Source organism: Leopardus geoffroyi, chromosome E3, assembly GCF_018350155.1.
Source record: "Leopardus geoffroyi isolate Oge1 chromosome E3, O.geoffroyi_Oge1_pat1.0, whole genome shotgun sequence".
NCBI classification, from domain to species: domain Eukaryota; kingdom Metazoa; phylum Chordata; class Mammalia; order Carnivora; family Felidae; genus Leopardus; species Leopardus geoffroyi.
Window position 1 is genome coordinate 40,480,864 of NC_059340.1, and position 20,091 is coordinate 40,500,954.

Here is a 20,091-nt window from a genome sequence, read left to right on the forward strand (position 1 = left end):
TCCCTCTCCTCAGGCCTGGCTCCACCTCCGGAGAGATGCAGAGTGGGTCCCTGGGCCCCAGGTGGAGGGCAGCGTGTAAGCATCCCGCCTCGGAGGACACGTGTCCCCCACTTCCACGGCTCTGTGCACAGACGTGCCTCGTGAGCAGTCAGGCTGCTCTCTTGCAAGGGCGTCCTCCCCGGGGACCCAACATCATCTCCTCCCTCTGCTCCTCACACAGCCACGGGCAGCCGGGTCCACAGTCCCCTGGGCACTTGCTGGGCACTGCCCACCTGTGGCCCAGACCTGTCCAAAGCTTGGCCACTTCAGAAGCCGCAGCCCTAGGGAGTCACACCGCCTGCAGAGGTCAAGCTGCCCGCAAGGGTCACGGTCACACAGCGGGCTCTGGGCCCAGAAATGGGAGCGACTGTGAGTCCAGGACCGTGTGACACCAGAGCACAGGGTCTCCAGCCCTGCCCGGCCGGGTCCAGCGCGGCGGACCCAAGGTCTGATCTGAGAACAAGGAGGATGCCTGCCGGGCAGGGCCCCTGCACCACCACCTACTCTGGGGCTGGCTCAGGAACCCGGGCCCAGCCCACTGCCGCCTCTCCATGGCCTCCGAGCGCCACATCCAGACTCCATGATCGGTAACACCGCTGCGAAGAGCAGGGCGAGGACCAGCCCTGCACCTGTAATTAAGAACCACTGGCCGGACTGACTCTCCCGAACCCCAGGGCACCCCGAGCGCTCCGCGCAACAGCGCGGACGCTGCCCCAGGCTTTACCTTTTCCTCCACGACTGGCGAGGACTGCAGGGCAGCGACAGACAAGGGCCAGCACACAGCGGCAACAGCACAGAGGGCGAGACGAGAAGACAGTATTAGAGGGCAGAGGTCAGGAGCTCAGGTCACACGTGCTCACATGGAGGATGAGTGTGCGGTGCGGGCCAACGGCCAGGCACCCCACTCTGGACTTCCCTCCACAGGAACAGACACGTGGAAACACGCAGACATCTGCACGCGACAGACACACAACACAGACACATGACCCTCTCCGCTTCACCGAGAGGCCCCCAAGTGGGGCCTGTGCAGGCGAACAGGTTGCACACATACTCTGCACAGGGAGGATGGCGAGTGTCGTCTGGCACACGTGGGCACGTGGGGATGGAGCACGCGTCACACATACCCGAACCCGCGTCTCTAAAGACACACAGACTAAGACGACCGAGCCAGGAGTGAAGAAAACGCCGGAGTAGGTTTTGCAGCGATCGGTGGCTCCCAGCACCTGTGGCCTCCACGAGGGGCCAGAGTCTGAACTCGGAAGCTGGGGCAGACGTACATCTGTCCCCAAAGAGCTGCGGCAGGAGGGGGACACCCTGGAGAAGCAGGTCAGGATGGTGTGGGGGGGCGCCTCCCCGGGCCCCCAGGTGCAGTAGCGCGGCAAGAGAAGGCTCATGCTTCCTGTTTCCACCTGCACTCCCTCTGGGAACTTGGGGTAGAGGCTGTTCACCCGGAAACAGTCCTGGGCAGTCAGACACGCACAGTGCACCCTCAGAGAGTGTGGGCTGCGGGCACGCGATGCAGGAGAGGTGGCCGGTTTCGCGGGCTGCTGAGGAAGTTCAACGCCGAGGGGCCGGCTAGCAGGGCGATGGCGGCCGTGCAGACCCACAGCAACCCCCTCCACCCCCCACCCAGACAAGTGCCGCTCCGGCCATCACCAGGCACGAGCACCTTCCTCTTCGTGGCCAGAGGGACCCGGCAGAGGCCGACCATATCCAAGGAGGTCTCGGCTGACAGCTCAGGTGCATTCTTCCTGCAAGTAGGACTCTCTCACACGGGTGGGGCTCTGGCTCAGGAAGGTCCGTTAACGGACTGCTGACGGCCTAGAGACCATGGTGACTACATACCCCTCGACCGTGGGGTTCCCTTCTAGTAGGATCAAATCAGGGAGAAGAGGCTCGGCGGATACCCGCACCAGAGCCCCTCCCTCTCCTGGACAGCCGCCAGGTCCGTGTTACAAAAGAAGGGGCTCCTGTGGGCTCTTGCCAGAGTCCCCCCTCCCCCCCACCGAGGGCGGTACGGTCTACACCAACAGGAGGTGGACTGTCAGCTGAACGGAAGACACCCGTTCCTTGCTGAACAGGTTGTGGGGCTGCTTAGGACCATCCTGGGGCCCGGAGGGAGGAGAGCGCACAGAGCTTCCACGAACGGCCGTGGGGCCTCGGAGGGGACCCTCGACGGGACCCTGTGAGCCGGCCCCTCTCGAGTTTGAGTCTTGACCAGCAGAAGGGTGGCGCCCGAAACGGGCTGGAGCCCAGCTCCGACACCAGGGAGGCTGGAGGGCCTGGTGCCGTGCTCCGTCCAGACTGGCTCAGGGTCGAGGGAGCTACAAGACACGCGGGAGAGCAGGTTCCCAGACCAGGTCCTGCGTCCGGCGCACACGGAGACATCCACGGAAAGCAACCCCATCCTGCAACCGTGGGGCCTCTTCCACATCCAGGAAGAAACTGAGGCCCGACCCGACCCCCGGTGACGGCCAGGACGTTCGGTGCCCGGCTTTGTAACTTGGGCAGCTTCTGCTTTTGGCTGAGCCTGCGTCATCCTGAGGTTCTGCGCATCCCTGGGGCCCAGCGTGCTGACCCCTCGTAGAACCCTGCACGCTCATGGCCTCCAAGTCCTGAATTCAGAAGTCACACTCCGGGTTTCTGGGAAAACTGGGCCCTTCTCCCTGGGCTCTCTCCTTTGTGACCTTTGAGGTGCTCCTGTCCTAAAGGAGGCTGGCAGGGAAACAGCCTGAAGGTTCTGGAATGCTGCAGCTCTCAGGAACTGGCCACGAGCCCAGCGCTCATCAGAGATGCCCAAACCGCCCAGCTGCTTCAGCCCCAGCCCAGACTGCCCTGACCAACTCCCCACAGAAAACAACACAAAGACCCCTGCCCCAGGTTAGCATTCAAGTGCAGCTGCTCAGAAATCTTCCCGGCACCTCTGAGTTGCAGGAGGGAGGACCTCACAGTGTGCTCAAGAGAAAATCTCAGCCGTGAGCCAGTAGCTTACGAGATCGCTATATCCCACCTTCAGACATCTGTGACCCAGAAATGATACCTACAGAGTTCTGTCACTCAAACCGTTCGGTCCGTATGCCCTCACTACCTGGTGCTGACTCAGCTGACGAACAGCACAGCGTGTGACACCTCCCTGGGGAGTGAGAATTCACTGCAGGGAAGCGTCCTCAAGGGCCGGCGCCCCCGCTCCCCGCGAGAAGCAGGGGGGGCTGTGAAAAACAGGCTGACCGTCCCTGCACCTCCTTTCCTAGGTCCTGCTAGGCCTTCTTCACATGCATGCTCAGTGTTTCTGTTTTCAAGTCAGACGCCTCTAGCACAAGATACAACAGCTCTGCCCGCTGGTAAAGACCGTGGTCGGCAACGGTCACAGCGGCAGGGCCTGAGCCCTCCCGTCTGCGGCGTGACCCGTCGAAGAGGCGGGCACGGAGAAAGCTTTGGCAGCCAGCAAGGGCTTCATGCGACGTGACCATGACTTGAAGCCTTGGCCTGCAGGAATGACGGGCCACCGCTGGAAATGGACCCATCACCAAGCTCGATCTGGGGGACCTGGGATTCCAACCTCCGGCCCCTCCTCCGACCTACTAGAGACTTGGGACTTCTGTCCCGGCCCACCCGGCCCAGGTCCATAACCTGGGTCTCCCCAGGCCAACTCCCTCAAGTTGCCGACACCCTCGGGAAGTTCGCTGACAGTCCGCTCCTTTGGGCCTTATCCTGACCGAAGGGCACAGGGGGGAGAAAGCAGCTGGCCTCGGCAGGCCTCTCTCCACCCCCCAAATAAAACCAGCGGAGCTCCTGGACTCAGACCAGCGAGGGCCTCTGGATCTGCTGGTGCCACCCTGGCCTGCAGTAAGAATGTGGCTCCACGCGGCGGTCACCAGGCTGTCTAGGCCTCTTCCCCACCCATGCGTCAGTGCTCGTGATTCGAGGTAGTTAAGGCCCACAGTCACGGAGATCTGGGTTAGTGAATGAGACACACACGCCTCACAGAGATCAGAACCTTCGTTCCTGACTCCTCCTGGGAGATTCCACTTGCTATGTTTTACCAAGGAGAAAATAGGGTGTGGAAGAGGCTGCTCCAGGAGAGGGGCCAGAGCTGGGCTTCCAACGTCCCTGAGTGGCCCTGGTCCGGGCGTCCCACACAACACTGCACCGCCCCGCCTGCCTCCACACTCTGGGCATCTCTGCACCTGTCTGTGCGTGACCCCAGAAGCCCCACGAGTGTCGATGGGAGGCCACAGGCAAGTTTTAGTGAGTAGGTGGGTCCAGAAACAAGGCCCTGAGATGATCAGGAACGGCCACCCCATTATCCCAGGGCCTTTGTAATCGCACATGGCCAGCAGGAGGGCCACCCCGTTCCCCCGGACCGGCTTGGGCGCCAGGGCACGGGCGGGGCACGTTCCTGCTCCAGCCACACACCCCGGCCAGGAACCCGAGTCAGGGAGAAGCAGCTCTCCAGAGCGCCCCCTGCCCTCCCGGCCCAGGCACCTCGGGGATGAGGGAACCAGAGAGGCTGCCACCTCCAGCTTCCCGCCTTACCTCCTCCCAGGCAGGCTGCCCTCGGTTTGGCTGTTTCCCCCAACCTGCTGCATCTTGGACCTCTCGATATGTTCTACGTAGGTCTGGATCATCTGTGGAGGAGGAGGCTGCCATGTGAGTCATTCCCACTGACCCCGGCCCTTCTCCCGTCCTCTAACTGTGGTACTTTCCAGGCCCGCTGTGCTCCGACAGCAGTAAAAACGACGCTTGCGAAAGGGAGTCTGGCCAGCACGTGGCTAACCACTTTCCGGCTGGGGCAGGAGAAACCGGAAGTAAAGGCCAGAAGCCTCGCACGGCTGCCGGGCCGCGGGCGGGCACCCACCTCGGTGTGTCGCTGGTGCAGGGCGTTGTATTCCTTCTTCATCTCGGACTCTCTCTCCTCCAAGCGGGAAACTAGAAAACACAGCCGCCGCGTGTCAACGGCACAACCCACATCTCCACGCCCCCTCACTTCCCCTCCGGGCTCGGCACGTGGGCAGAGGGTCCCAGGACAAACTGACGCCTGGTGCAGAGGGCCACCCTCAGGAGAGAACGCCGGGGCCGCCAGAAGGCAGGTCCTGGCTGGTCTGGGCGGCACCTGGTGTGCTCAGTCCTGCCACGAGGAGAACCAGGGTGCCTGAAGCTCAGCCACGGACGACTGGCTGCGTCTGAGCTGGCCGGCGGCCCCCGAGACGGAGTCAGGTGCAGACAGGACTCCAGCAAGTGGCTTGTACAAGGGGGCAGAGTTCATACGTGAGTAGCCTCCGTGCCGAGGCAAAGAGCAGAAGACATCTGAAATGTGGGACGGGACACACAAGTGTCCCTTACACGTACCGAAGGCTGCAAAGACCACGCTGTGACCTGCCACCTCCGGGCACGGGGGTTCCCCCTGAGTTGACAATCCCTGGCCCTCAGCAAGGGCCTACTCTGGCCACGAAATGCAGGGAAGTCACCCGAGTGCCCCACAGGCCTGCTGGGGAGCTCACGAGGCAGCCAGGCACTCTGCACCTGTGCCCCACCGAGCAAGTGTGCGGCCAGGACACCTTCCGCCTGTGGCCCTCTGTTCAAACTTCAGCTGTGTCCTTTCTCCGTCACGAAAACTTCTACTCACGGGTCACCATAACGTTGACTTTTAAACAAAGACTTGTGAAAACCGAAACAATGCTTCTTATAACAACCCTCATCCAAAAGCACTCCATTGCCCCTGCATGCAGGGGACACAGTGATCCTGCAGGCCCCCTGCCAGCCCGGCACCCCCAGGCAGGGCCACGCCGGCGGGCTCCCTCAGCAGGCCTGGCCTCCCGACCACCCAACAGCGGCGTCCCCTCGGTGCCACGCAGACAGGGAACCGCACCTCACGGGAGCTGTGACCCAAGGGGTCACACGGGATGGCGCGCTGGCCCAGTCTGGCTCGGACCGCAGCCTGAAGCCAAAATGCTTTGTCATCAAAGGAGCCTCGTTTACTTATTTCCACAAGGAATCGGAGGCTGATTACGGGAAATGCGTGGCAGCATAAAGAGGTAAGACAAAGGGTAGGGCGAGTGACAGCGCGGGTAGAAGATGGCTGTCCCGGGCTCCCTCGCTCTCCTTTCATCAAAGGCTCTCAACATCCTTCCCAGCTGGGGTCAGCCTGGGAACAACAGACACATTCAAATGCCGGTCCCCCTCTGGCGGGCCACTTACTCTGATCCGCGTAGTTCTTGGCCTTCAGTTCCAGCTGGCGGGTCTGAAACTCATAATGTTCCACCTGGATTTGCAGCTCCTTCTTCTCCTGTTCCAGGGCATCTTCAAACTCGATGAATTTCTACACGCGGGAGGAGAAACAGAGCAGGCGTGTCGTGAACGTGGGATGCCAGGCGACAGCAGCCTTTCACAGAGGGGTAAAAGGCTTCGGGGACTGACATTCACAGGCTCCCGAGGCCACATGGCCTGTCACCCTCAGGCAGCAAACCCCGACACACGGGGGCCCCTGAGGAGGGGCCAGAGTTTGCAAGAAACCTTCGGTGTGCGTGGGGGGCTCCGTCGGTTAAGCATCAGACTCTTGATCTCCACTCAGGTCATGGTCTCACGGTTGAGGAGTCTGAGCCCTGTGTCCGGCTCTGCACTGATGACAGAGGCTGCTTGGGGTTCTCTCTCTCGTCTCTGTCCCCACCCCGCTTGTGCTCTTTCTCCCTCTCTCAAAATAATAAATACCCTTATTAAAAAAAAAAGGGGGGGGGGCTCACGCCTGGTTTAATGTTCTGCTGTTGCCATCCTGCAATTCCTACTAGTATTTGAACAAGGGATCTCACAGTTCCATTTCCACACTGGGCCCCACAAGTCGGGTACCTGGTCCTTTTGCAACAGAGTGACGTTACTCCTCTCGATACCACAACACACCTAAACGAGGTCAAGTCTACTTGGCTCTTCATCTGTATTCCCATTGCCACTCAGTTCAGGAAGCCATCACCACTGGAATAACCAGCAATGGAGATCGGTCTTTGGAACCTTTCCCTTACATGCTAAGTAGCTAAGCAAAATTATCATCAAATCCAGTGAAAAGAAAGCACTTTGAAAAAAAAAAAAAAAAAAAAAAGGCCAATTCTTGGGACTCCCGGGTGGCTCAGTCGGTTAAGCGTCTGACTCTAGATTTCAGTTCAGGGCAGGATCTCAGGGTTCACGGGATTGAGCCCCGCATCAGGCTCTGCGCTGACAGTGTGGAGCCTGCTTGGGATTCTGTCTCCCTCTCTCTCTCCCCCTCCCCTGCTCACACTCTGTCTCTCAAACAAACATCAAAAGCAAACGATTGCTACCAACAATTACATGACACACAAATTCGTGAAGCGTTCCCTATTTTTGTGTTGTATGGAAACCAATTTGACAATAAATTTCATATTAAAAAAACAAAACATAACAAGCCTAGTAAAAATAAATAAATTACAATTCATTTGAAAAACAAAAAGCGATTTCGTTTGTAGGAAGCAGGAGTATCAGCTACATTAACACATGAAGAGTTTCTCAGAAGATGGGAATACAGGGGCGCCTGGGTGGCTTCGCCGGTTAGGCGCCCAACTTCAGCTCAGGTCACGATCTCATGGTTCCTGGGTTCGAGCCCCGCGTCGGACTGTGTGTTGGCAGCTCAGAGCCTTGAGCCTGCTTCAGATTCTGTGTCTCCCTCTCTTTCTGCCCCTCCCCAGCTCACATGGTCTCTCTCCCTCTCAAAAATATACAAACATTAAAAAAAATTTTTTTTGGGGGCGCCTGGGTGGCGCAGTCGGTTAAGCGTCCGACTTCAGCCAGGTCACGATCTCGCGGTCCGTGAGTTCGGGCCCCGCGTCGGGCTCTGTGCTGACAGCTCAGAGCCTGGAGCCTGTTTCAGATTCTGTGTCTCCCTCTCTCTGATCCTCCCCCGTTCATGCTCTGTCTCTCTCTGTCTCAAAAATAAATAAACATTAAAAAAAAAAATTAGGGGCGCCTGGGTGGTGCAGTCGGTTAAGCATCCGACTTCAGCCAGGTCACGATCTCGCGGTCCGTGAGTTCGAGCCCCGCGTCGGGCTCTGGGGCTGATGGCTCAGAGCCTGGAGCCTGTTTCCGATTCTGTGTCTCCCTCTCTCTCTGCCCCTCCCCCGTTCATGCTCTGTCTCTCTCTGTCCCAAAAATAAATAAACGTTGAAAAAAAAAATTTTTTTTTTTTAAAGAGATGGGAATATAAAACTGATGGCTGGTCTTGGGTTTTGGGCATCTGAAAGAGTGCCGGAACAACTGCACCCAGGACCCAGCGGCTCAAGGCCTTTGTGCCCCAAGCCGACTTGTCTGGGCCCAGCGGGAGAGGGCGGGAACCCCGGGGGAGGGGCAGACAGGCGCCCCAGGAACAGGAAAATGCACACTGATGGTGCAGCTGCGCACAAAATACAAGTCAGTTGTTCTGTGGGCTTGGGACTGAACCAGTGGGTGAAGAATAAGCTGTTGTTAACAGACTGATAAGGTTATTTTTTAAACTGGGTAATTTTAATTCCCATTACTTAAAAAAACATTATGTTGGGGCGCCTGGGTGGCTCAGTCGGTTAAGCATCCGACTTCGACTCAGGTCACGATCTCATGGTTTGTGGGTTCGAGCCCCGCGTCGTGCTCTGTGCTGACAGCGCAGAGCCTGGAGCCTGCTTCGGATTCTGTGTCTCCTCCTCTCTCTGCCCCTCCCATGCTCATGCTCGGTCTCTCAAGAATAAATAAACATCAAAAAAAAATTTTTTTTTAATTATGAAAATAATGAAACGTAGGGGCGCCTGGGTGGCTCAGTCGGTTGAGTGGGCAACTCCTGATTTCGGCTCAGGTTATGAGCCCAGGGTCGTGGGATTGAGCCCCACGCTGGGCTCGATGCTGAGTGTGGAGCCTGCTTGGGATCTTTCTTTCCCTCCGTCCCTCCCTGCTCATGCTCTCTATCCCTCTCTCAATTAAAAAAAAAAAAGAGAGAGAGAGAGAAGAACGAAACGTAAACAACATGTGCTTTTGTAGGAAAATCAGGTGAGAGCGTGAAGTAAGAAGAAGGCTATTTTCAAGAAACCACAATTCTACCCTCTGGAGTCGGTTTAAGATTAGGAGGTGTTCTTCCAGATATGTGTGGGTGTGGGTGCACAGGGCAGATGCGCAATCTCTTGTACGCAGGGTCGCGTGGCCTGATTTACTCGGTGGCTTCGGGCGGAGCTTCTTTCTTTCTTTTTTTTTTTTTTTTAATTTTTTTTTTTTTCAACGTTTATTTATTTTTGGGACAGAGAGAGACAGAGCATGAACGGGGGAGGGGCAGAGAGAGAGGGAGACACAGAATCGGAAACAGGCTCCAGGCTTGAGCCATCAGCCCAGAGCCCGACGCGGGGCTCGAACTCACGGACCGCGAGATCGTGACCTGGCTGAAGTCGGACGCCTAACCGACTGCGCCACCCAGGCGCCCCACGGAGCTTCTTTCTACATCCAGAAACACTCTACCACCTCTGCCGCCGTGAGAAGCGGTGCGTGCAGAGCGGACTCCGTCCCGTGGATTACCCGCTGTCGGGGCTTCCGGGCTGCTCGCACACGCCCGTTATTGGGGTCACCGCCTGCGCAAAGGCACGATGGCTACCTGCTCTCGAAGGCTGTGGTCCCAGTCGGTGGACGACCCTCCGGCAGGGTCGCCCAGCTCCGGCTCCCCCGGGGCTAGGGCAGCAGCCCTTCCCAGAGCCCCCCGCTGCCTCGGCACAGAGCTTAACCAGAACGCTGCCAGCCGCACGCGTGGGAAAGCGACCGGCCACGATCGTCCCGGCTTTCAGTTCCCTGCTGACTCTGCTAGTGAACATTTTCCACAAACCGGCCGGGTGCATACTGCACCTCTTCCACGAGCAGCTCGCTACGTCCTGGCCCAGCGTCCTACGACCGTGTCCCCGCTGCTCTCCGTGATCTGCAAGGACTTCCTCTGTGCCTGCTCGAGTCTGTCTCACAGGCTACAGACGCGCCCCAGGACGCGGCTGGGTGCGCACACTGTGCCAGTTGACTTAATGGTCTCTCCTGTCCTGTTGCTTTGAAATGCCACCTTTATCACAGGCAAAACCCTAGGAGAGATTTCGGGCTGTCTGTGAGCCAGTACCAGGGGGCTTTCTGAACGTGGACTGTTACGTTACCCTTCAGTATCTGTTCCACGCTCATCCTCTCAAGTTCCCTTTCAACGTTTTCTTGGTTATTCCCACTTGCTCATCCTTCTAGAGTGGAGCTTCTTTCTACATCCAGAAACGCTCTACCACGTCCGCCGTGATAGAGCACCGTCTGGTCACTTCTGTATCTATTTTTAAGAAGCAGTTTCCCTGTCTCTAAGCACCAGCTCTCTGCACCCCGGGAAGGGGTCCCGGTTTTTGGTGACCAAGTCCTCAGGGCTGGGATGAAGAGAAAAGTCATCGCGAGCCCGTCAAAGGCTGTTTGACGGAAGACGGAAAATTCTCCCTTCCTTTACACCGACCCCACCCGGGGCCAGTGGCACCACTGTGGTTTCACACAAAGAAGGGGCCACGTCGTGACAACCGCCCCGTCTCTATTTCGTCACGTGTTACTTGCACTTGACATGTGGAAACCAGCTAAGGGATTTCCAAATTAAAGACCGTGTCAGAAAGCTGTCCTTCCCAGGTTCTTACGAAGCTCAAGACAGACTTTCTTAAGTGTATCCTGATAGGTGATGATTAAAATTTTTTAACGTCTATTTTTGAGAGACAGACAGAGAGCAAGCAGGGGAGGGGCAGACAGAGAGGGAGACAACAGAATCCAAAGCAGGCTCTAGGCTCTAAGGTGTCAGCACAGAGTCTGACGTGTGGCTCGAACCCACGAACCATGAGATCATGACCTGGGCCGAAGTCGGACACTTAACTGACTGATCCGCCCAGGAGCCCCCCCGACCCCCGATAGGTGACCATTAAAATCAACCTAAGTGCCAGTGCCAGAAAGCTTTGCCGTGGAACACAACCACCGACGTGTCTGCAGATTCCCGATGAAGCCAGCCCCAAACCAGACCACAGCAGAAGTCCTCTGACCTTGGCATGTTACGGCTTTCGGCGTCGGGAAGGATGGAGACACGGACCAGGAGCAAGCACCAAGTGAAGCTATGAACACGGGCATCCTTAAGGCCAAAGGCAAAGGGCACGCAGGGGGCAGGGACACAGAGCCCACGGTGGGTAAGCAGGGCATCTGTGGTTCTCGGGCCGCGTGGAGCCCTGGGCCCAAGGAATGGCCCTACGGGGCGGGAACCGCTCCACCCTCAGGGATGGGTCATTCCACCCTCTCGCACCCCTGCTCAAAGGCACGTGCATGGGCGCTCACGTGGAGCAGTTCCTCGGGTGAGCCCAAGTGACCACCAGCAGATGTGAGGACCCCGGCCTCGGGCCCACGCTCTCCACGCTGGCTTCTGGACCACGGCGTGTGCGGCGGGGAGCCCCTGTTCCTGGGCTCCCTGACGTCGGCACCCTACCAGACAGAACCGACTGGGGGCCCCGCAAGGCCTCCGGGTCTGTGACAGCATTACAGACACGACGTGGCATGGACAGCTTGCAAGAAATCCTCCTCTCTTCCCCTCTTGAAGGAATTATTTCAGAGTCGTTAAAGAGACTCTGGTTAACAACAGCGCAAGCCCGCCATTCACCCGAAATAGAACACGCAATGGAATCTTCGTCAAATATCAGAGGGAACAAATAACGTGGGGGAACAGTGCCTGGCCGAGACGCCATACTGAATCTTTGCGTTTTAGCAGGACACGCTCAGAGCTAGACTCGGAAAGAAGCGCACATCATCTGGACAAGTGAGGGAGAAGGCAGGGGCACCCTGGCTGGCAGCGAGCTCAAGAGAGAAGCAAGGAGGCTGCCAACCCCAGCTCCCCGGGCACAGGGGTGGGCCACGTGGGGGAGGGGCTGGTAGCAGGACACTGTATCATCTGGGTGAGCAAAGTCACCCCAAATTCAATAGATGGCTTCAAAAAAGCAGAAAATATTTTTAATTAGATACCACTTAGTTTAGATTTAAGGGAATCAAGATTTTTCAGTGCTGGCGGACAGGGTAGGGTGGAGAATAAGTAAAGTCTGTAAAGAAAATCTTCCAAAATTTTAAAAGTGGGATCTGACGAGGGGCGCCTGGGTGGCTCAGGCAGTTAAGAATCTGACTTGATCTCAGCTCGGGTCATGATCTAACGGTCTGTGAGTTCGAGCCCTACTTTGGGCTCTGGGCTGACAGGGTGGAGCCCGCTTGGGATGCTCTCTCTCCCTCTCTCTGTGCCCCTCCCCCACTCGCAGGAGCTCATAGGCAGGCTTTCTCTCTCAAAATAAATCAACAAACGTTAAAAAAAAAAAGAATCCGTGGGGCGCCTGGGGGGCTCAGTCGGTTGAACACCCGACTTCGGCTCGTGTCACGATCTCGCAGTTGACGAGTTCGAGCCCCGCGTCGGGCTCTGTGCTGACAGCTCAGAGCCTGGAGCCTGCTTCTCATTCTGTGTCTCCTTCTCTCTCTGCCACTCCCCCGTTCATGCTCTGTCTCTGTCTCAAAAATAAAGATAAACGTTAAAAAAGAAATGAAAAAAAAAAAAAAAAGAATCTTTTACAAAATAGGACTACAACTGACAAGAATAAAAATTTGACCGTCAGCATTTGGGCCGTGTGGGTCTGCATGGTACCGAAGACACAAAAACAAAAATCTCCCACCTGAACCCACTCTACACATAGTAGCATCTCAGGCCCAAAGATGTCCGGAAGGCGTGACGGCAGCAGAGTGAAAACTCGGTGCACGTGCTGACTATACGTACCGTGGGTTTGAGTGCACTTGAAGTTGACCATCTGTCTAACCAAGTCTCCTCAAAATATCACGAAGCACAGGATAACGCACAGTGTTTACGGCCACTCTTGTGACAAGTCTTTTGAGCGCCCCAAAGAGCAAGGACCGGCCAACACACAGTTGAGGAAAACGCGACCTATTCTCAGCATCTAGACATCAAACACCGAAGGCGCACTTCTAAATACCAAGAGACCACACAATTCTCCGTTTCGATTTGTTTTAAGGAGTCTGCCCCCTCTCTCCCATGAACAAAGTGCTCTGTTTTAAAGTGAAACTAGGGGTGCCTGGGGGGCTCAGTCGGTTAAGCATCCAACTTCAGCTCAGGTCATGATCTCATGGTCTGTGAGTTTGAGCCCTGTGTTGGGCTTTGGGCTGACAGCTCAGAGTCTGGAGCCTGCTTTGGACTCTGGGTCTCCCTCTCTCACTCTCCCTCCCCCGCTTGCGCGCGCTCTCTCTCTCTCTCTCTCTCTCTCTCTCTGAAAAAGAAATAAACATTAAAAAAAAGTTAAACTCAACTTTGGTTTTCGAATTTGCTTTCAGGTGAATTTCAAGACACACACGGAAAGAACCTGAGCGCGGCCTCTTTCTAACTCAGAGCCAGAGAATTTCCTCAGTGTTCCATGGAATGAGGTCATTCATCCCAGTGTGTCCATAAAAGCAAAGGTAAGAGGTAAACCGACCTTTTGTGTCAAATATAAAATTAAAAACACAGCAGAAATCAGTATCCCTAATTCCCAGAACGTAAGAGAGATTATCAGGTAAACACTTTTTATAACATAATCATTAATTCTGGCAACTTCCACAACACAAGGTTATTTTAATGGCAAAGTAAGTTAACATATCCAATCTAATCCTTCCCTCGTATGTGTCCTTTAGGGCAGGGTCATACACAGGAAATAATTCAACTCTGGCTGGTTTGTTAGAAGAGAATCCAGGGGCGCCTGGGTGACTCAGTCAATTAAGCACCCGACTCCAGCTCTGGTCCCGGTTCTCACAGTTCGTGGGCTGGAGCCCTGAGTCAGGCTCTGTGCCGACAGCTCAGAGCCTGGAGCCTCCTTCGGATTCTGTGTCTCCCTTGCTCTCTACCGCTCCCCTGCTCAAAGTCTCTCTCTCCCTCTCAAAAATAAATAAATACACATTAAAAGAAAAAAAAAAAATGAACCCAACAGAAATCAAAGACCTCGTTTTTGCATCAGCCGTCATTTAATTCCTTCTGGGGTGGTGCAGGGATAGAGTAGATTTCCGAAAAAAGTCCTCTTTTTTGGACTTTTAGGCAGGCAGGGCAGTAAACAGTTGGGGTGCTGGCCACAGACTTGATGCACAGGGGGAGGCGCCCTTGTCCTGGAGGCTGACCCCCCCCTGTACGGTGATGGCACTCATGAAATATTTACCGGGCTCTCCCTGGGGCGGTGAGTCCCTGAGACCACAGATGTTTTTTTTTACAGCTTGCTTTCCAACGGTGTCACCGCGTAGACCATGAAACGCAGTGCGGGCAGCGGGGCGGAGCAGCCGGGAAGTTACCCCCAGGTACCGGCCCGCCGAGCCCGGGGCGGGGGGGGGGGGGGGGGGCCCACAGGGTGAGAGAGGACAGTGCACTTTTGTATTCTGGTAGGACGCACACCTGTGGGGGGCCAGGCCGTGCAGGAATCCAAGAATCAGGCTGGATTCACAGAAAAAGCAGAAGTTTCTCACATTCATGTCACAGGGACCACTGGTTTAGCATCCGCCTGAACCGAATCCCAACAAATGGCGATGGTTTACTTCACACTGACTTCCAAGGATTGGCAAGACAGGAAAAATATCTTTATTTTTATGTCTCAAAAAAGATTTTTATGGGTGTGTTTACATACCAAGTATTAGCATATACTTTATATGTTAAGTATATGCTATATAAAACACACACACCAGATACATAAAATACCTGACGTGGGTGGTAACGTGGGACAGAAGGAAGGGAAGATAAAACTAAGAGCCTGACTGTCCCAGCCTGGGACAGATGGCCGAGTCTCTCTCAGGGGTGTGCCCGGCTCCTTGCACGTGCTTGCCCGCCCCGTTCGTACCTGGCCCCTGCTCCTGCGAGGCTGAGGGCACGCGTGCCAGGGGTACTCTGTCTGGCCGTTCCGTGCGCACAGGGGGCTGCTGTCTAGAAATGAACACGGCAGGCGTGACAGAGACCCTGAGCCACACGCGTGAGCAGGCACCCACGGGCTTCCACAGTGCTGAGGAGGGGGCTGGGAAGGCCGGGGAAGGACCCATGAAGCAGCAGGGCATCTGGACAGCGGGCAGAGTTCCTGGGGACGGGAGCCCAGAGACTCTTATGAGACGTGTCGCTTTGAACCTGTCGCTATTGCCAATCAGAATCTAAACTTGCCAGCCTTTGCCCCACGAGGCCTCCCGAACAAGGGGTAGTCCTCGGGGACAAGGACCTGTCCCCACCTAACCTGGCATTCCCCAAATCTCCTGGCCATAAGAGGTGATGACTACGCGGGCTCCAAGTATCTGCTGTCAGCCACCCACTGCTCGTGGCCTCTCCTGGGTCGGGGGTGTCTCCCCAGGACCCCCGCAGGCAGGGGCTCCCGGGCTGGCCTGTCCCAAGCTACAGCAGCAGGGCCTTGGGCCGCGGACAAATGCACCTCCCCACTTCACCGGCACGGGCGGGACGGACAACGGGGCCAGCTCAGCTACTGCTGAGGGGAGGGTACGGACAACACCTGCAAGAACCCGGATGAGTCTCAAAGTCATTACACAGAAAGACGCCGGACCAAAAAAAGACCAAAAAACTGCACGATTCTATTTATATAAAGTTCTAGAAAACGCAAACTAATCTACCGTGACGGAAAGCGGATCAGCGGTTCCCTGGGGGTGGGGGACGCAGGGAGAGGCCACTGAGGGGCAGAAGGAAACTTCAGGGATGGTGGCGACCATCGTCACCCTGACCGCGGGGACGGTTTCTGGGTGTGAACAGGTCAACACTCGCCACGCTGCACAAACGCATACAGTGTAGCGCGTTGAAGGGAAGACGCGGCCGGGGTCCCAGATCTCCACCTGGGCCGTGACGCCAGCCATTTTGCAGGCGCTGGGGATTTCTCGACAGGTTCTTCCCAGCCTTTCGAGAATTCCCTCGCCTCCTGCTCTTTCCCGAACAGCTGGCATTCCTTTGTTGTTGCTTGTGTCACAATATTTTGCTTCTGTCTGGTCTCCCGTGTCCAGTCCTCCTGCTCTGGGTGCTCTTCTCTTTCGGACCACAATCACCGCCAGCGGCTCCCTTTCTGGCCCGAGGCCGTGTAAGGGGATGCCTCCTGCCCGCCCTTCCTGCCCTGCCTGCCCGGGGCGGGGCCGCTGATGCTGTGGCTGTTTACGGGAATTAAAGTGACATAAAGTAAGAACTCACTTCCCCTGCGGCCTGAGCCACCTGTGCAGTGTCAGTGATCCCATGTGGTCACTGGCCATTGAACCGGACAGCTGCCCCATGGACTCAGTGGTGGAGGCCTTGCCCTCCGGGAACTAGAAAGACGGTTGGGTGTGGTGTGCACTGAGGCAGAGGAAGGCCGCTTCCCTCATCCTCATGCGCAAGGGCGGGGCCCACTCCCGGGTAGGGTGGGAGGTGTGGGGTGGGCCGACTGGGGCGACAGGGCCCCTCCCTCTGGTCGGGCACTCATCCATCCAAGCACCCAGCATCTGGATGTGTCCACAAAGCCCCCGTGCCAGACGCTGGGGAGGCAGGGGTGCACGGGGACTGGAAGACCATGCAGAGGGGCAGCTGGGGGGAGCAGAGCGTGGTGCAGGGAGCCGGCCAGAGTGAGGTGGGCCTGGCCGGTTCAAGCATGGGGGTGGGGTGTCGTTTCTGTCCCTCTACCCAGAGTAGTCCCGTCCCTACTTTTCACCCCGCATCCCGTGCCTCCACTGCACGGGAACATGGAGTAGCATCTCCCCCCGTACCTCCCCCCCCCCCCCCCCAAGACCTAATTCCCAGAGCCTGCAGCCGAGCCTGGCACTCAGGGGGCTCTGGTGAACGAGGACACGGGTGGGTGCAGGCCCGGATGGGACGTGCCTTTGGAAAAGTCCCCTCTGGCGGAGGAGGAGGGGTTGGGACAGGGAGAGAGGCCGGCAGGCCAGCGTGACGATGCCGACTGGAACCAGGACCGTGGCAAAGGAGACCAAAAAAGCACGGGAAACTTAAAGTCAGGCCACAAGAATGGCCAGGACTCAGTGAGTGTGGGGCTTGGGAGGTAACGTCCTGACCTTTCCCAGAGCACAGGAAACCCGTGCCCGAAAAGGCACATTGGCCCTGCCGCTGATGGCGCCCCTGGCTGTCCGCTGCAGCTCTGTGTTGGCACAGTGAACAGGCCATCCCGCCACCCTCACAATGAATGGGACCTGAGAGAGGGCCCTGTCCTGCACTCGTGTGCCTCCGCCCGACACCCATCTTGTACACAGCAAGGATTTCAGGGACCCCAGGAAACGCGTGACGTCACCTCTGGGGGCTCTCTGCTGTCCTAAACCCGGTCACGCGGTCACGTGAAAGCCAAACCGAGGAGCGTCCTGCAAAACCAGGGGCCTGTGACAGTCTCAAAAAGTAGAAAGCGAGGAACCGATCCAGGAGAGAGGACCAGCAGGACCCCGGAGTTGTTGGCAGAGTGAGGAGGAGGGATGGAGAGAGAGAAAAGCAGTGCAGGGGGCGCGCGGGGGGCTCAGTCATTAAGCCTCTGACTCGTGGCTCAGGTCATGATCTCGCAGTCACAGTTGGTGAGACCCAGCCCCGCGTTTGGGATTCTCTCTTTCCCTCCCCGCGCCCTGCTACCGCATACATGAGCCCTCTCTCTCAAAAATAAATAAACATTAAAAAGTTTGCAAATAAAAAGAACAAGGTAGAAAAGTGCTCCTATTTGGGAATGTATGCAGAGTATTATTTGCGCACCCTCTATAAATGGTTCCAAAACAGCAAGTTTTAGAAAACTTAAAAATAAAAAACCCAGCGGGGTGCCTGGCTGGCTCAGCTGGTAGAGAATGTGACTCTTGATTTCAGGGGTTGTGAGTTTCAGCCCCGTGTGGGGGGGAGGGGCAGAGCTCATTAAAAAAATTAAATTAATACCATTAAAAAAAACCCCAGGAGGGGCGCCTGGGTGGCGCAGTCGGTTAAGCGTCCGACTTCAGCCAGGTCACGATCTCGCGGTCCGGGAGTTCGAGCCCCGCGTCAGGCTCTGGGCTGATGGCTCGGAGCCTGGAGCCTGTTTCCGATTCTGTGTCTCCCTCTCTCTCTGCCCCTCCCCCGTTCATGCTCTGTCTCTCTCTGTCCCCCAAAAAATAAATAAACGTTGAAAAAAAAAAAAAAAACCCAGGTATTAACTTTAATTTAGCATCCAACTTCGCCTCAGGTCATGATCCCCCAGTTCTGGGAGTTCGAGCCCCGTGTCGGGGTTTTTGCTGGCAGCTCAAAGCCTGGAATCTGCTGCAGATTCTGTGTCTCCCTCTCTTTGTCCCTCCCATGCTTGTGCTCTCTGTCCCTCTCAAAAACAAACTGAAAACATTATAAACAAACAAACAAACAAACATACATTAAAAAAGAAGCCCTCGCTTGGGAAGAACTCACACTAACTTGTACCAGTCCTTGACCCCGCTGTCTAGCCGCCGCCACCGGGCCCGGAGGGTTCCTGACACGGCAGGACAGGCAGGTGGCAGGGCTGTGGGCCCAGAGGCCAGCAGACCGAAGTGGGCACCTTCCACACGTTTGCTCTGGCCGGGGAACGCCCCAACCCGTCTGCAGGTTTAAGGGCGATGCGGTGGTTCTCTGGGAGACTCAGGACAGCTACAGCGGGCCAGCCTTTAGAAGTAACCGGGAGAGGCAGTACTGGCCACTAAATCTTAATGGCTTTATCTAAAAAAAAACTTACAGGCTTTTAAAAACTACTTTTAACATTACAACGTGGCAAAATCCGAAGATGACATGCCTTGTCCAAGCAGCAGCGAATTTACTATTTGTCATCTGGGAAACAAGAAGAAAAGCTTCTGATTCAGTGCATTAATTCACTTATGAGAAGAGGCAAAATGATCGTCTCTACAGAGTGGATCCAGCTTAATCCTATCCAAATGTTCTCCCGAGAAATAAATTACTTTTACAGAACCAGAAACGGTTTGGGGCAAAACTTTCTTCCCGTCGGATGCCTTCCTTTGGTAGCACCAAATGCCGAGGCATCGGCACACGTTTCTCTGAAAGGGCATCCGCTTGGTTGACTTGAATGAGTTGGGGGCACGACGAGTAGTCTCTTTAGGGTGAAGATGATTTTGATGCAAGTAACGGCTATCAAACTCACATCTGGCTGACAAACGACTGTTTCTCCTCCTATGAACTACGTGCCTGAGCCCTGCCCCGCCCCGGGGAGCCCTCTGCCTGTTCCTCCCTCAAGTCACACTGGGTGGGCAACTACCTGCTCTGTGGTGCTCTCACCCAACTGCCCACCGCCACCCTTCCTAACAGGAAGGAACTTGGTGGATTTAAAAAACAACTTCCTGTCAATCGGATAAGGATTCAGCATTTTTAAGGTCTCCGTAGAAATTTTAGAGTCGGCAATAGGTCCGCTTAGCTGCACAAGCTTGAGCAGGACTCCGAGATCTCAATTCCAAGGGCAAACCCCACACAATCAGAGACCGAGATGCCCAGCGCTTGCCGTCCGCAAATCCACCGAGGCGCCCTCCCCTGACTCGACTAAATCTGCCTCGCCGCAGTTCTCCAGGCAAATGACAGCCAACGAGGAGACTTGGCACTTGGTAGGAAAAGAACTTCGCAGCTGGCAAGCCGCTTGCCCTACAGAGGTAGCCACTGCGGCCGGAAAGGGGCACACCAGGCGATGCGAGTGCAGCTCCCAAGCGCAGGGCTGGTACTCAAGCCCACGTGGACTCCAGGGCTTGGCCCCGCTGCTTGGCCCCCACCGTCTCTAGCCGCCCTTGCTCCCACCAAATGAGCCATCCCAGAACCAGAACATGCTCGCAATCCCTGGCTGCAGTGATTACGGGCAGCAGTAGGGGGACATGGGTAGTTGCTCTGCTCAAGGCTTTTTAAACAAAACCTGCAGATTCTGTCTGCCTGGAAGGCTACAGCGGCTCAGGTTACCCAGCTGTGACTAAGCCTTCTGGAGCAGAGTGGCCAGGGACGCAGGAGCTACTCTGCGCCACGAACGTGCCTCAGCCTGTGACGTTCCAGCTCCTCTGTTAGGAGACACACATCTGTGATCT

At 56.3% G+C, this 20,091-nt stretch overlaps 1 protein-coding gene across 16 annotated transcripts in view; it reads right to left on the reverse strand.

Moving 5' to 3' along the window:
• The window catches only part of MAPK8IP3 (mitogen-activated protein kinase 8 interacting protein 3), a 48,463-nt gene that overhangs the window by 25,879 nt on the left and 2,493 nt on the right, over positions 1-20,091 (reverse strand). For 9 of the 16 annotated variants that reach the window (XM_045462376.1, XM_045462365.1, XM_045462375.1 and 6 more), the window contains exons 2-5: positions 6,238-6,358; positions 4,898-4,968; positions 4,576-4,667; positions 764-787 (exon numbers count right to left, since the gene is read on the reverse strand). In XM_045462376.1, coding sequence (XP_045318332.1) covers positions 764-787; positions 4,576-4,667; positions 4,898-4,968; positions 6,238-6,358 — 308 coding nt within the window. The remainder of the gene's footprint in view (positions 1-763; positions 788-4,575; positions 4,668-4,897; positions 4,969-6,237; positions 6,359-20,091) is intronic. The other 7 variants (XM_045462379.1, XM_045462371.1, XM_045462368.1 and 4 more) reach the window with 1 other exon arrangement.